This window comes from Lepus europaeus, chromosome 1, assembly GCF_033115175.1.
Source record: "Lepus europaeus isolate LE1 chromosome 1, mLepTim1.pri, whole genome shotgun sequence".
Classification (NCBI taxonomy): Eukaryota; Metazoa; Chordata; class Mammalia; order Lagomorpha; family Leporidae; genus Lepus; species Lepus europaeus.
In genome coordinates, this window is record NC_084827.1 from 150,553,217 (window position 1) to 150,566,746 (window position 13,530).

The 13,530-nt window shown below is 38.0% G+C and overlaps 1 protein-coding gene across 2 annotated transcripts in view; it reads left to right on the plus strand.

Annotated features, from left to right (window-relative positions):
- ADAM23 (ADAM metallopeptidase domain 23) overlaps positions 1-12,338 on the plus strand; it is a 185,834-nt gene extending 173,496 nt beyond the window's left edge. The window contains exons 25-26 of one of the 2 annotated variants that reach the window (XM_062190286.1): positions 1,723-1,813; positions 8,904-9,047. In XM_062190286.1, the coding sequence (XP_062046270.1) occupies positions 1,723-1,813; positions 8,904-8,952 (140 nt within the window). In that variant the 3' untranslated portion in view covers positions 8,953-9,047. Of the gene's footprint in view, positions 1-1,722; positions 1,814-8,903 lie in introns of both variants that reach the window. The other variant, XM_062190278.1, reaches the window with a different exon arrangement.
- Positions 12,339-13,530: the final 1,192 nt, after the last annotated feature.

Here is a 13,530-nt window from a genome sequence, read left to right on the forward strand (position 1 = left end):
GCTGTCAAGGCTACAGGGTAAATGTTAGAACCTCTAACAATGTTGTCTTAGCATGACAACAGCCATAGCAATATGGAAATTAAAAAGCGTGGCTAGGTTCCAATAAAATGTCTTTGCAAAAACAGGCAGTGGGGCTCGATTTGGTCTGTAGGCTGTCGTTACTGACCCTTGTTTATACCGTAGGTTTCAGAGTCAGACAAATCTGTGTTCAAATCTTGCTTCCATCACTTATTAACATCTAGAAGCTTCTGTTCCTTCATCTGTTGAACAGGGATAGTCATAGTTCCTATTTCATATGGCTTTTGTGAGATGAAATGAGATAGTATATGTCAAGTGCTCAGAACTGCCCCTGGCAGATAGTAAGTGCTCCATGTACACGAGCTTAACTGCTTTTATTGCTCTCACCATTTATGTATTATCATGGAAGATCTCTAAAGCCACTGAGATTTGTGTTCTGGGAGGTCTCAGTGGTATAATGGGCATGCCACAAGTCCAACAGACTGGAGAGACCTACATTCCTCAGGGTCCATTGCACCTGTCCTCCCATGCCATTCACACCCAAAAGCACTGGGTGGTCTCTGGGCACACACTTTTAATGCTGCCAAAGGTGGCATCCATTTATGTACACAGTCGAGGGCACTGATGTGAGCAGGAAAGAGAATTTTTTTTTTTACACAGAATGTATATGCAACCTCAAGGATTTTAGAGAAACTAGTAAAATTGGCATTGTGACTTCTGGAGTAGGAATGTGTAGGACTGAAAGTATTTTGTTATCAGGAGATACTACCTCTGCATAATAGCATCCTCAAGGGATGAGATATTTAAAAGAATTATTGCACTAAGTTTAACATTACTTAGATTTTAAAAATGCTAAGCTAAGGAGAGTAGTGAGTGAGTGGGGGTATTACTGCAGTACATATTGATTCTTAACAATTGGTAGATATTCACCTTATATTTCCTTTCTTGCTTTCCTCTGGCTCTCTTATTCTTTTTTTTTTTTCCTCTCTCTCTGGCTCTCTTCTTATATCTCCAAGTCTTAAATTTTTCTTAGTGATAAGTGCAAATTTGAAATATATCCTCAATTAAATCTATGGAATTCTTTTTTCCATTTCTCCAGAATTACCCAAATGAGTTTTATGTCTCCTTTATATCTTGCAGTTGGAACCCCAATTTGGTGTTTAAAACTCTCGAGTATTATGAAGGAATATTTCTTTGAGAGCAGGCTTTCAAAGTCAGGTCTTTATTGCTAATCTCCTCTGACATACAAATTTTAACAGTCTCCAAGTGAGGAATAAAATGTTACCATTTAGACAACTTTGTGTGTTCGTTTCTTGCCTTCATTTGTCAGTCAGGTTGAACGAATTCTAATACAGTTGTGTTCTTTATGTACTTTTACTTGTTTGAGTCATGATACTGGGAAACAGAGAAGAGGACTTGTAACAATAGTGAATGGGGCATTTGCTTCAAATAATGCAGAAGTTGAATTTAATGGAATCTGTTCATCAGTGGTGCAGAAACTTTAGATTTAAAACTATGCAAATCCAAGCAGTTGCTGACCATAGCATCTAAAGTACAATCAAACTAAGTAAATGAAAGCGATTTAACCATTCAGCTATCTTAATGCTGGGTATTTACTTCCTGAAACCACTTAATTGCCTTTTCCCCTGAGGTAATGAAAGTAGTTGGCTCATATGACTTTCTTCCCATGGTCCTTTGTCACAGGTCCTAGTGCCACCAATCTCATAATAGGCTCCATCGCTGGTGCCATCCTGGTAGCAGCTATTGTCCTTGGGGGCACAGGCTGGGGATTTAAGTAAGCAACGCCGCATGTCTTCTTCTAAGTGGCTCTGGCACTTCTCTTTTCTGCTTACATAACCAAGTTTTGAGTTCCTGCTACAAGATTTTAAGTTTTAATAGGAAAACTACAACGAATAAATATTTTTACTCAGAAATGGGTTAGAAAAAAAGAAACACAGAACCTTAAATGTCATCTTCTGGCAAGAGGTAAAACATGAAATATAGAAAGAGTTCATATGCACTCATTTAAAGGGGAACAAAGTAGAAATTCTTAAGTGAAAGACATTGCAGCTCACAGGAGCAAGAGGAGAAACATGCTGTTGGGTGTAAATAAGTTCCTTTATCTGTTCAAAAGTGTTTGATGATTCATTGATACTTGCACATTTCATAGCCTGTGGTCATTATTTTTCACATGTAACACATTATATGTAACTTTGTAATTTGAAAAGCTTATTTAAATGAAAAAGATTTTTTAATGGTTTTATTAATTTACTAACCATCCGAATTAGTTTCAAATTGGCATTTAAAATCTATGGCATTAGAATGGTTAGTATTCTCTAATCAATGGCCAGTGCTGACATAAGTGGTAAGCCTGGTGTGTTTTCATTAATGGATTTCATAACTTGGATTGCACATTGATCAAGTATAGTTGTTTAAATAGACCATACCAGATAATCACAAATAAACCTTAATGATCAAACCTTATGATCAAAATGTTTAAAGCTAATTTATCTAGTTTGTTTCCATGCCTCAGATTCATTGGATAACCACTTTTTGTACGTTTCCTGCTCTGCTGACTTGATTATTATGATTTGTAGGCAAGTCCTCTTATGCCAAATATTCCCCATGATAAATTAATTTTTGATAACATGTATGGAACAATTAAGAGGGGAAATAAGACCATTATCAATCGTCAAAACCCTCTCCTCCTTTATTTGTTTACTCAGAGGAATCTGAATAATTGCCATAATTATGCATTGCATTTTACATTTGAAATCCTGAATTCATATATTTAAATCAATTAAAATGTTATTATTAGAAGCTGATTGATTAGGAAATAAAAGCAACCAAAAGATTATTTGAGTAAATTCAATTCTTTCTGCTAATTTGTTGTCATATGAAGATTTCATGAGTAAGCCTACAGTTTTTGAGTGGTTTTGACCTGGAAAGGTATTATCAAATGGTACTTCTTTTCAACAGAGATATTTGTTAAAGCTGAACTCAGAGAGTTCAAGGAGTACCTTTGGCAACACTGTGTTCTCAAAGACACACATGCAAAGTGGGTAGCTCACATTTGAATTTCTCATCTTGGTATTAACAAAATGTGGCTCAGATAGTGAGACAACTATGATGTGGCAGCTAATGAAAAATATATTTTCCTTTGTGCTGGCTTAATTCAAGCTAAAACATCTTAGTGTCTCACTATTGTAAAGTCATTGGCCTCTACAGAAACACTATACCCTCTTATTTATCGTACAATATTCCCTTGAGCCTTTTCATAAATATGCCTCAAGAAAAACAGATTTGGCCCATGTCCAAGCTTTTGCCTTCTTGGCATGGAGAAACCTGAGTGCCAAAATCCTGGAAAACTGTCTGTTCTGCACCCTTCCATCCAGCCACCTGCAATACCAAATTTATCATTTCAGCATTTGGAGATCAGAGTCCACTGTTCTGTAGCAGGACCTCAAAACAGCAGCCTGGCCTAGCTCACAGCTTGAATTGCATGTTTCTTTGGGGAAAACTGAAAAACCTTTATCACTGTGTATATAAGTGGATTAGGCCCGGTACAGGTGATTTATATCTGAGACAGATATCTAATCAACAGAGAAGCAGGAAAATAAAAGTGGGGGATTGACAGTCACTCATTGAGCTGACTGCCACACAGGGCTATTTGTGCAGGTATACGTGCTGCTGAACCAAGTCACAGTTGCTGCCCATGCCCTGTGACTACATTATTCACTGTAAGAGAAAACTTTGTAGAAAGGTACATGATAGTATGAAGTCAGTATTTCATGCCCTGAAGCAAAAGAAGAAGAAGAAGGAAAGACGACAGTGAGGACTAGACTAAGACTAATTCTTGAATGTACAACTCAAGGAGTTTAAATTTGGGAAGTGATGGCTCTTCATGCTAACTATTGGTTCCACATGAAGATCTTAATGTGCTGTAGACTTTAAAAGTAGTTATGTGGCTTGTATTAAACTTTAAGTAATTTTACCTTATGATAAAAGAATTTTTGTGCTAATGAAATGTTTAGGTTTCCTATCAATTGAGCAATTTTGGAGACTATTAGTCTAAAGGTAATTTAAAATTATAATTATTTGTTGGTTGAAATGAAAGCCTTTAAGTGTTTCATTGATTTCAGTGTAAATAAAAGATATTCCTTTAGAATTAGAGATTGGAAATAGTTTGTTGAAGAATTGCTCAAAATACCATACAGAATCTCTCCTTAAGTCAGGTTTTTTATTATTGGAAGAAGAGTTCACAGAGCAGCCTAAAGAATGTGAGGGTATGTATATGTTTAGTGTGAAGGAAAATACATTAACTACGCAGGGAAATATTGCTTCTTCCTAATGTCACATTTCTTTCTTTTTTTTTTTTTTTTTTTTTTTTGATAGGCAGAGTGGACAGTGAGAGAGAGACAGAGAGAAAGGTCTTCCTTTTGCTGTTGGTTCACCCTCCAATGGCCGCCGCGGTAGGTGCGCTGTGGCCGGCGCACTGCGCTGATCCGATGGCAGGAGCCAGGTGCTTCTCCTGGTCTCCCATGGGGTGCAGGGCCCAAGGACTTGGGCCATCCTCCACTGCACTCCCTGGCCACAGCAGAGAGCTGGCCTGGAAGAGGGGCAACCGGGACAGGATCGGTGCCCCGACCAGGACTAGAACCCGGTGTGCCGGCGCCGCAAGGCGGAGGATTAGCCTAGTGAGCCGCGGCGCCAGCTTTAATGTCACATTTCTTTAGGTGTTAACTCTGTGGGTAATTTGTATGTGGAAGATGTGCCATACCCTACGTGATCTGCTCAAGCATGAATGAGAAATACAGCTTTGCCCTGATGTTGTCTCTTGTTCTTCATGGTTCTTTTCCTGAAAGCATGACTATTTGTATATGTGAATATGTGCACATTTGTGTGGCTAAAGTGATAAAGATTTATAAAAAAATGTAATATAGAAATAATATAAATTTGGATTACTTATTTTAGCAGAGTAGTAGTCAGAAAGCTTTGATTAGTGCAAAGGAGATGTCCACAAGCAAGGTTGTAGAATTTGTGAAAACAAAAAAAAAGTGCTTTCTTATCTATTTGGACATATTGGCTAATGTGGCAGGTATACACTAGTAACTTTGGTTAATACTATACTCCAGAAATATAAGGATGTTAAGAGATGACTTAGTCCATGGATACTCAGGAGTTTGGGGTCTTGAAATTTCCCTGAGAAATCCTGTGTGCATAGGCACATGGCTCCAAGTTATCTCATTTGCCCCTATGTTTGCATTGATTTTTGCTCATGCCATGCTCCCTTACCCCCACACACAGGTAAAGTTATGAACTGAGGTGCTAAGAAGTGCCAGCGCCTATCCTGGTTGACTCGTAGAGACTCCATATATCCACTCTAAGTTTAATAGCAGTGTTGCTCAGTGAGAGTTGCTCTTCTCGGACACTGGGAAATGTTGAGCTAATGATGTGTCATTTTAGTAGTGTCTTCCCCAAAGCTTAGGGAAGAGGAAAGGAGAATTTCCAATCTCCACTTAAAATGAACAGAATTGCCATCATTTCTCTGGATGTGGCTTTATATTTGACATTCCCTAAATGTGAATACAGGAATTTAGATGTGAGCAATTTGGTCATGATGGTGTAGGTAAACAGAAGTTCTAGGGGATGCTAAGAGAAGAACCTGAAGATAATAGCAACATAGTTTGTTGACAGGTCAAGTCACCAGGATCCCTGAATGAATGAGCTCTGTAGTTTGTGTACTATCACATGCCTCACCATCCCACCACTAGCCTGTCCATGGGATTCAGTGGCAAAGTGGGTTTCCACTACCATCAACAATGGCCTGGCAGAGTGGTTCCTTATGTGGAAGGTCTTAGTTTAATACAATTGTATCATTATCATAGGTGGTTTCCTCTCTCTGGGGTTACAGGTACATGCTGAACCTGGCTTTAGCTGATACTGCATTTTGTTGGACATGCTGGGAAAAAAAATCCATTTATATCAATACATAAAATAAAATATAAAGGAATATGGCTAAATTATCAGCAAGGAAGTTAACTGAGTTGCTTGAATGTCAAATTGTATGAAATTTGAAAGGAATTTAATATTGCTGATTGTATTTTCTCAGAAGAATAAATGTCTTTTAGCTAAGTCTTCCTCTGAAGAGATAGCCAAAGTGCTGCTTCAGTGAATTCCATGGCAGGTCCCAGTGCAAAATAAACAGCAGGACTCCCTTAGTGCCTGTGTCTCCAGTGTTAAACACTTCCTCATTCAGACCTTAGCAGGTGGAGATGGTGGCAGACTCAGAGTGTTTCCCTGACTCAGCCAAGTAAGGAGGTAAATCCAGTGTAAGGTGGTTTAGGAAGGGGTGGCTAAGGGGATTTTGATGGGAGTGGGGAGACTCAGCATCAGAAGGTAAGACTGTGATAGCAATGGGGAAATAAATATCCTTGATAGAAGAGCTAAAGGCTTTAGAGCTCTAAGATGGATATTGTTACTGTTTTGTTTTAATTTTATATATAGACGCTTCATGGGAAGTGTGTATTATGAAAAAAACTAGGTGTGAATTTCAAGCTTTTTTACATCAAAATAAACTTACCTTTTAATAGCATTTTTTGTGAGCTTTTCCAAGCCCCTCATATGTTGTGGACAATAGTACAGATTTTCCACAAATAATAAAGATTGATGGAAACTATGTCCAATGTAAAGTTTGTGGATTGCACTGATATTTTATTATGATCTAGAAATACCCTGCAAATTATAATGAGAAAGTTAATTGCATTTAGAATCCTAGTGAGCAGAAAGGTGTTCAGAGGAAGTAATTTTGGAAGAGGCCTACCCACAATACTTATAGTTTTCACATTAAAATTGAACAAAAATAATTTTATATAAAAAATTCAGGACAGACAGTTCTCAAGAGTTGTTTTACAGTTTATTTGTGAAGAGGCTAGTGTTTCACAAAGGCATCTCTCTCTGCCCTTATCACTGGCTTCCCTCCCCCTGACTCCAGCCTGCTGTCTGCCTGCTGGAGTCTGGAAGACATACAACTCTTGAAATTGGTGTTTTCCCAAAAATTATAAGGTTCTACAGGCAGTTTGGTCTCGTGGTCTGACCCAATGACCCTGTAGATCATTGTTCATAAAAAGTGCAATATGAGTTTCAAAAACCAACTTTTAAAAGGAACACACACTTTTGGACACTAGGGGTTGCCAGGGTGCCAAGCTGAAATGGAATTTCCTATCTCCATTTAAAAATAAACCACGTTGCTCTTGTGACCTTGGACATGGCAGTTTATCTGGCATCCTCTGCACTTGAGTGAAGGAATTTAGATGTGGGCAGTATAGTCATTTACATGCACAGTGCGAGCTTGGCTTGTTCTTGCCTCTGCCTGCATTGAGGAGTCGCTAGTTTAACATTTCTCCTGAGTTTCAGCAACACAAAGCTAACTGGGTTGGTGCCACTGGTCCTTTAGGGTCATTTCACAAAGTTGGACAGTCTCCATTTCTCCTCTCTGATTCCTTGAGCATCCACTGGAAGAATAGTTGCAAATAACGTTTGCTGTGATAAATTACCTGCTAGGTTAATGCACCATGTACATAGGCCATTCATGAAGGTGTTTTAATTAAAAATTTAAGAAAAGAAAAGGAAGGTTTTCTCTAGAGCTTTTTGTGTTTGGTATTTAAAAAGAAAAACATCAAAGTCATCATCCTGGGAAAAATAAGAACTTGGTAGAATACCTTTATACATATTTTAAACTTGGGCAGTGTTTTTCTTTTGGATTACATATGGGTAGGAGGAATACATTGTAATCTTTTTGATGCTTAGGGCCTATAAGGGTATCCAGCTGGCCCTGAGTGAGTGTGCAGGGGGATGATGAATTTGGAGACTCCTCCGTCTCCAGTTTTGCATGATGCCTCGGTGGCAGCAGCATTGCACCTGCCAGAATGCAGACTAATGCATGAGTCCCTTGCTTGATGCCCCACATGAAGCCAGACCATGGGGAAGTTGCAACCAATTTTTGTTATTGCCTTGTAATGTCTTGCTGGTTCTTTTTTTACTCTGTTCAAACTTAGGACTCACTTTTTAGGAGACTGGACACTGTGAGCAAGGCATTTTAACTTGCTGCTTCTCAACAAAGCTGAACTGCTGCATTTGCTTAACTAACCCAAGCCTGTGTCCAGTCTTCTTTGAGTGTACTGTCTAACTGTGCACTCTTTCTTCAGCTTTCTAGATATGAAAAGAGCTTGTTCTGGAGTGGGGTAAGAGCTCACACATCAAGGCAGAAGGACAACTGAGTAGAACAAGGCTTGGTTGTCACCTTTATTGCAAAGGCCAGTTCACTGATACAGATCTCTGAACACTTGAAGGGAAGTAGCTACAAGACCTTCAGAGTCTTTCTCATAAAGAGCCCTCTAGTGGAAGAGGCCTCTCAGTAATAATTTTCCTCTGGTGAATTAATGTTGTTTACTTCTGAAATCAGTGACAAATTGGGCTACAAAGTCTTCCTCTGATTTAAAGTAAACAACTTAAAATTCAGAGTATCTTCAAAAGTTCATGGAAGACAGAATTAATGTATAAATTTATTTTTGTGTAAAATGTTCCTGAAGTCCATGCATAGTTTTTCTCATGAACTTTTTGAAGACCTCCATCCCCTGCTGGTACGCCAGTGGGAATCTATAAATACCTTCCCAAATGTTAGCTGTTCTGTGTTTCAATGCAACTTTCAATGTTGCATTGTTTGTATTGCAAAGTTTCAATGGAGACTGCCTCTGTGTGAGTTGATTACTTAGCTCTGGAACTAGCATTATTGTCATTTTCAACACCTTCTGTCATCACCTCTGATTAATATTGTGGATTTCCCCCCTCCCCTGCTCTTATCTTCTTTTGATGCACTCTGGAAGAAATGTCAAGAAGAGGAGGTTTGACCCTACTCAGCAAGGCCCCATCTGAATCAGCGGCACTGGATGGACACCACCTTGCTCTCTTGAGTTCTGAGTACGACATATTTGCAACAGTGGTATTGGAACGTGAAGTCTATAAACAGCACTGGGTGGTACTGCCTACAGGACTGAAGTTGGGGTGACAGTGACAGGGTAAAAGAAAACTGTCGCCTTTGGAAATAATTTCAAAGAACCTCTCCCATCAGTTGTCAATAAAGGGGGGTGCAAAAGACCATGTTATAAAAGGAACTGTTTCAGAATCTTTTTTTTTTCTAACTAAAGGAGAAAGAAGCAAACAAAATTAAGTGCAATAAAAGAACCATTTAAAAAATAGCAAATGATTTTTTCCCTCAGCCTGCTGGCACTTAACTATCTTCAAAATGATTTGGCATGATTTTTTTCTCTTACTACCAATGACAAACTCCAGTGGCATGAAGATCAAATTTTCGAAAGGATAAAAACATGCATGGCATATACACAACAACAAGCTAGCAAGCCAATCCCCAGCAAAACCTGCAATGGAATTCCTAAGGTGAAGAAGACCAATAAACACCCCAAAGCTGCCCAAGCCTCCTCAATGCCTCCCAACTCCCCGTGCCCCACCCTCTTAATACCACCTCCAATCCCCCACCCCTTGTAATGCCTACACCCCATCCTAGACTCGACCCTGGCAGAACTCCACGGACCATGCTCTTGTTGATTGACTTTCCCCATTATTGTTTTTTTTTTTTTTTTTCCCTCCTGGACCAAGCATCCTTTGGAAATGGGAGCTGGAATTTGAACAATGATGCTATTGTATAGTTCTTTTTTAAATGTACATATAGAAATAAGAGATTTTGACACATCACTTTCACTTGTCTGTGTTGAAATATTTTTCTTGTGAAGATTCTCTGTAAATTTGAGTTTATTGTTTGCTCCCCATGTGTTTGGCTCCCTTTCTGTCTTTCCTTCTTTGTTTCTGTCCGTCTTTCTTTTAATATGTTGCACAATGATTGTTGGGCTTGCTTAAGAAAAAAGATGTAGCCACAGACACAGGGAGTTTGGTCACAAAATGGGCAAATGAAAGTTGGTTTATGCTTGAAACCAAATATAAACAAAATTGGGGGGGGACACAAACAATAAAATAACCCATATGAAAAACAAAAAAATAATGTAAATGCAAATGTATGTACTGACAAGTCTAAAGATTTTTGATGTCATTATAAACACATGTATATAATGTAAGAAAGTAGACACCCTCTCAAATTAATCACAAAAGTGCCAAGCTCATTATTTTAGTTTTTTATTTTGATGATTTTCTTTCCCTGTCTTTAATGTGAAAGGAGGATAAACTTCAAGCCTTAAATAAAAAATAATAATTTTTAAATTTTGAAAGCTTGGAAAAAAAGTTAAGCTTTCCACTTTATTTGTGTCTATTATTGTCAATATTTCATTCATGCTTCATCTTCCAGCCTCAAAATCTATATGGTAGAAACCCATTGCCAAATGGTATGGGCGTGGAGGTGGCAATGCCTTCATTGCCAGAATTGTCATATTAGGCTTTGAGTCTGTGACTGGTGTTTTCAAGAAAGCTTGCATGACCCACAGCGTTTTGCTGACCCATGGAATGTTGCACTGGATGATAATGGGATTCTGCAATATATACAACCATGTTCCATCCAAAAGCAGAGTTGCAAATGGAATCTGGAGTTCCCAAGTCCCTCTGAGTTTCCTTCACTTTCTCCAGTTGTCAGCTTCTGTTCAAATGTCAAGTATACAAATTAAATAAGAAATATGGTCCCAGCTTTGTTTTTGTTATACAAAACTGTTCCCTTCAATGCTTGCTTCCTTCAATGCACATCTCTCCTGAGCCCAGCTTGCCTGAGGGCCTCAGAGAGCCCCTGCTTCCCTAACACCCTCATGTTAGGTACAGGATGCTCAGTGCTATTGACTTTTTCATGAGGCTCAATCAGTTGTTAGATTTAGTTCTCAGACCCTTTTCAGCAAGATTCATGACATCAGACTTACAGCTTTTTCTTTGACCTTGGAAAGGATTATCTCCCTAAAAATGCACTGTTCAAAACAATGGGGGTTCTTTCCCCCAAGGCATCTTAAATATGGAAGTATTGCAGTTGAAAGAGCAGAAAACTTAAGTTCTATATGCTACAGTAGACCTGACATCTTAATCCTATCATTGCTTTCTGAGTAATAGGTGCTACACAATCAAGCAGTCTTTCTCTCCCACTAGCTCTGGTTATATTCTAGTAATAGGGCTCTCTACATGCTTTATCCACCTTATTTCTGGCTTCATGAGGCACAGATTGTATCCATCTACCTAGTGGCAATGGCTCTTTAAGTTCGGAGGAAAGTTGAAGGAAACTCAGATTACTTGGTATCTCTTCTTTTTGCTGTATTGCTTAGTGTCTCCTTGTTGCTGAGTCCGACTCACTGGGAGATACCAAGCTGCTGCCAACTACACCATACACATTTCACTACCATAAGCACCATGGTGACTTAATAGACACAAAGCCATGGTGGTTACAGAATATGTTAACTTTTGAGCATTTCACAAACAACATTGTAAATGTGCGATGTTATGTTTTAAATCAGACCACAGTGGTCCCCAAATATTATGTACATATGGCAAATGTTGGTGTAACTTTTTGTTACACTTGCAATTTCATAGGTAACCAAACCTATGCTCCAATGTTGAATTATTTGTGTGTATATGTAAAATGCACAAGCTTTAAGCTGTGTGTATGAATATGAAAGGGAATGCAACCATATCAACCATCAACAAGGGGTTATAATTATTTTTGATGGTATTAGGTTATGTAGTTTCAAACTCTCCTGTTTGTTCTTTGCACATGCCATTCATTTGCTAATTTCTGTGGTGTGAACAGTCCTTTTTATTCATTTGAGCTCAAAGCACAAGCATATCATTTTATGTGGCCCAATAAGAGTTAGTGTTAAGTGATGACCAAGTTCCCATTTCACCTGCCATATTTTTGCTGTGTTAAGTAATGACACCTGGATGAGAAGACATGCGCTAACTTCATTGCTCACCTGGGATAGTGCATGAGCCCACTGAATTAGAGCTACTCTTACTAGATAAATGAGCAGTACACATAGGTGCATGTTATCAAACATGAATCACATAGAGCTGTGGAGTTTTACCAAGTGGTGTGTGTGGTTTTAGTTTTTTACTATGCAAAGATGGAAAATGCACAAACTAATGTCTGGAAAATTTACAAACAATACTTGAACCATTTCTTTAAGATCATCTCATCATGTTTTAAAGTCATTGTTGCTTCCATTGTTAATTTTCATTTCTAAATGGTTTGTAATTTTTAAAGTGCAAAACCTGAAGTTTTGTTTGAAGTTAATAAATTCATTCGTATCTTGTTGGCTGCCTATGAATGGAGATTCAGTAGTCATTGTATGCATCTTTTGGTCAGGTGTATATTAAAACTTTTCTTAATGTAGAATAGCTTTATGCTCTGATCATTTTTAAGCCCCTTTTCTGTGTTCTTTTGTATTATTTATTAAATGCGATGCACTTGATATCATCAGTTTTAGCACCAATCTCAATCAAAAGGTTAATGAAAACTTAAGCAGGCGATGGAGCAAAATAAAATTTGTAATGCTAAATATATTCCTGATTAGGGTTCAGTTTAATCATGAAATTAAATTAGGAAATTATTTGCCTTTTACAAATCAGAAAACAATAGCACCTTAGGATCATACTGTTGATATTTTTCTTTAGTGTCTCCTGAGTTTATAGAGCAGATGGCTATTTCCCCTGATAAATTTACAATCAAGCTATAAAGAAAATACTGCTACACAAACTATATTATTAAAAGCATTCTGAGAAAAGTATTTCCTCATAGCTCACACAGATTTGACCCCCAAATCATATTTCTTCATCATGCTTGTTTTCAGTAGGCCTCCTGTCCACCCCCACTGCGGTGCCTTGGTCCAGCCTCTTGTTATCTCACATGTAGATCTGGGTGAGACTGCTCTCCTATCCTTCCTCTGATCAAACCTTGCGGGGCTGTTTCTTTCTTGTAGGATACATTGCAAACTGAACAACGTGACTTGAAGTTCTGCCTGCCTTTCATGGACTGACTCCTGTTTATTTTTCTAACTTCACAAACTCTCATCCTCTAGTTCCTCTAAAAAAGCCACTTCTTTCCAAGTCTGAATTATCTTTACACTTTATGTTCTCTAGAATTTATTTGTTTTGATGCCATTTTATGTCATAAAAAAAAACTTTAAAATGACATGAATATTATACTGAAAGTAAGATAACCTGTTAGAATGTCACTTAGATTTGATATTTAAAGAATGATCTGATTTTTGGATTATGTCATCCCTTAAATCTTTCTGGTTTTGAGATTGACATTAAAGTGAATTGTGCTCCATGCTTTCTTGGTAACTGATTGAGAAAGGTGACTCAGGAACCAGAAACTCATTAGAAAATAAAACAGAAGCCCTAGAATTGCAAATTTGCTGTCAATAATAAAGTAGGTAATCTACATTCCCATAGTGGACCTACATAAGTCTTACATTTTTAAGTAGGCATCATTTAGATTATATGCAAGAGTTA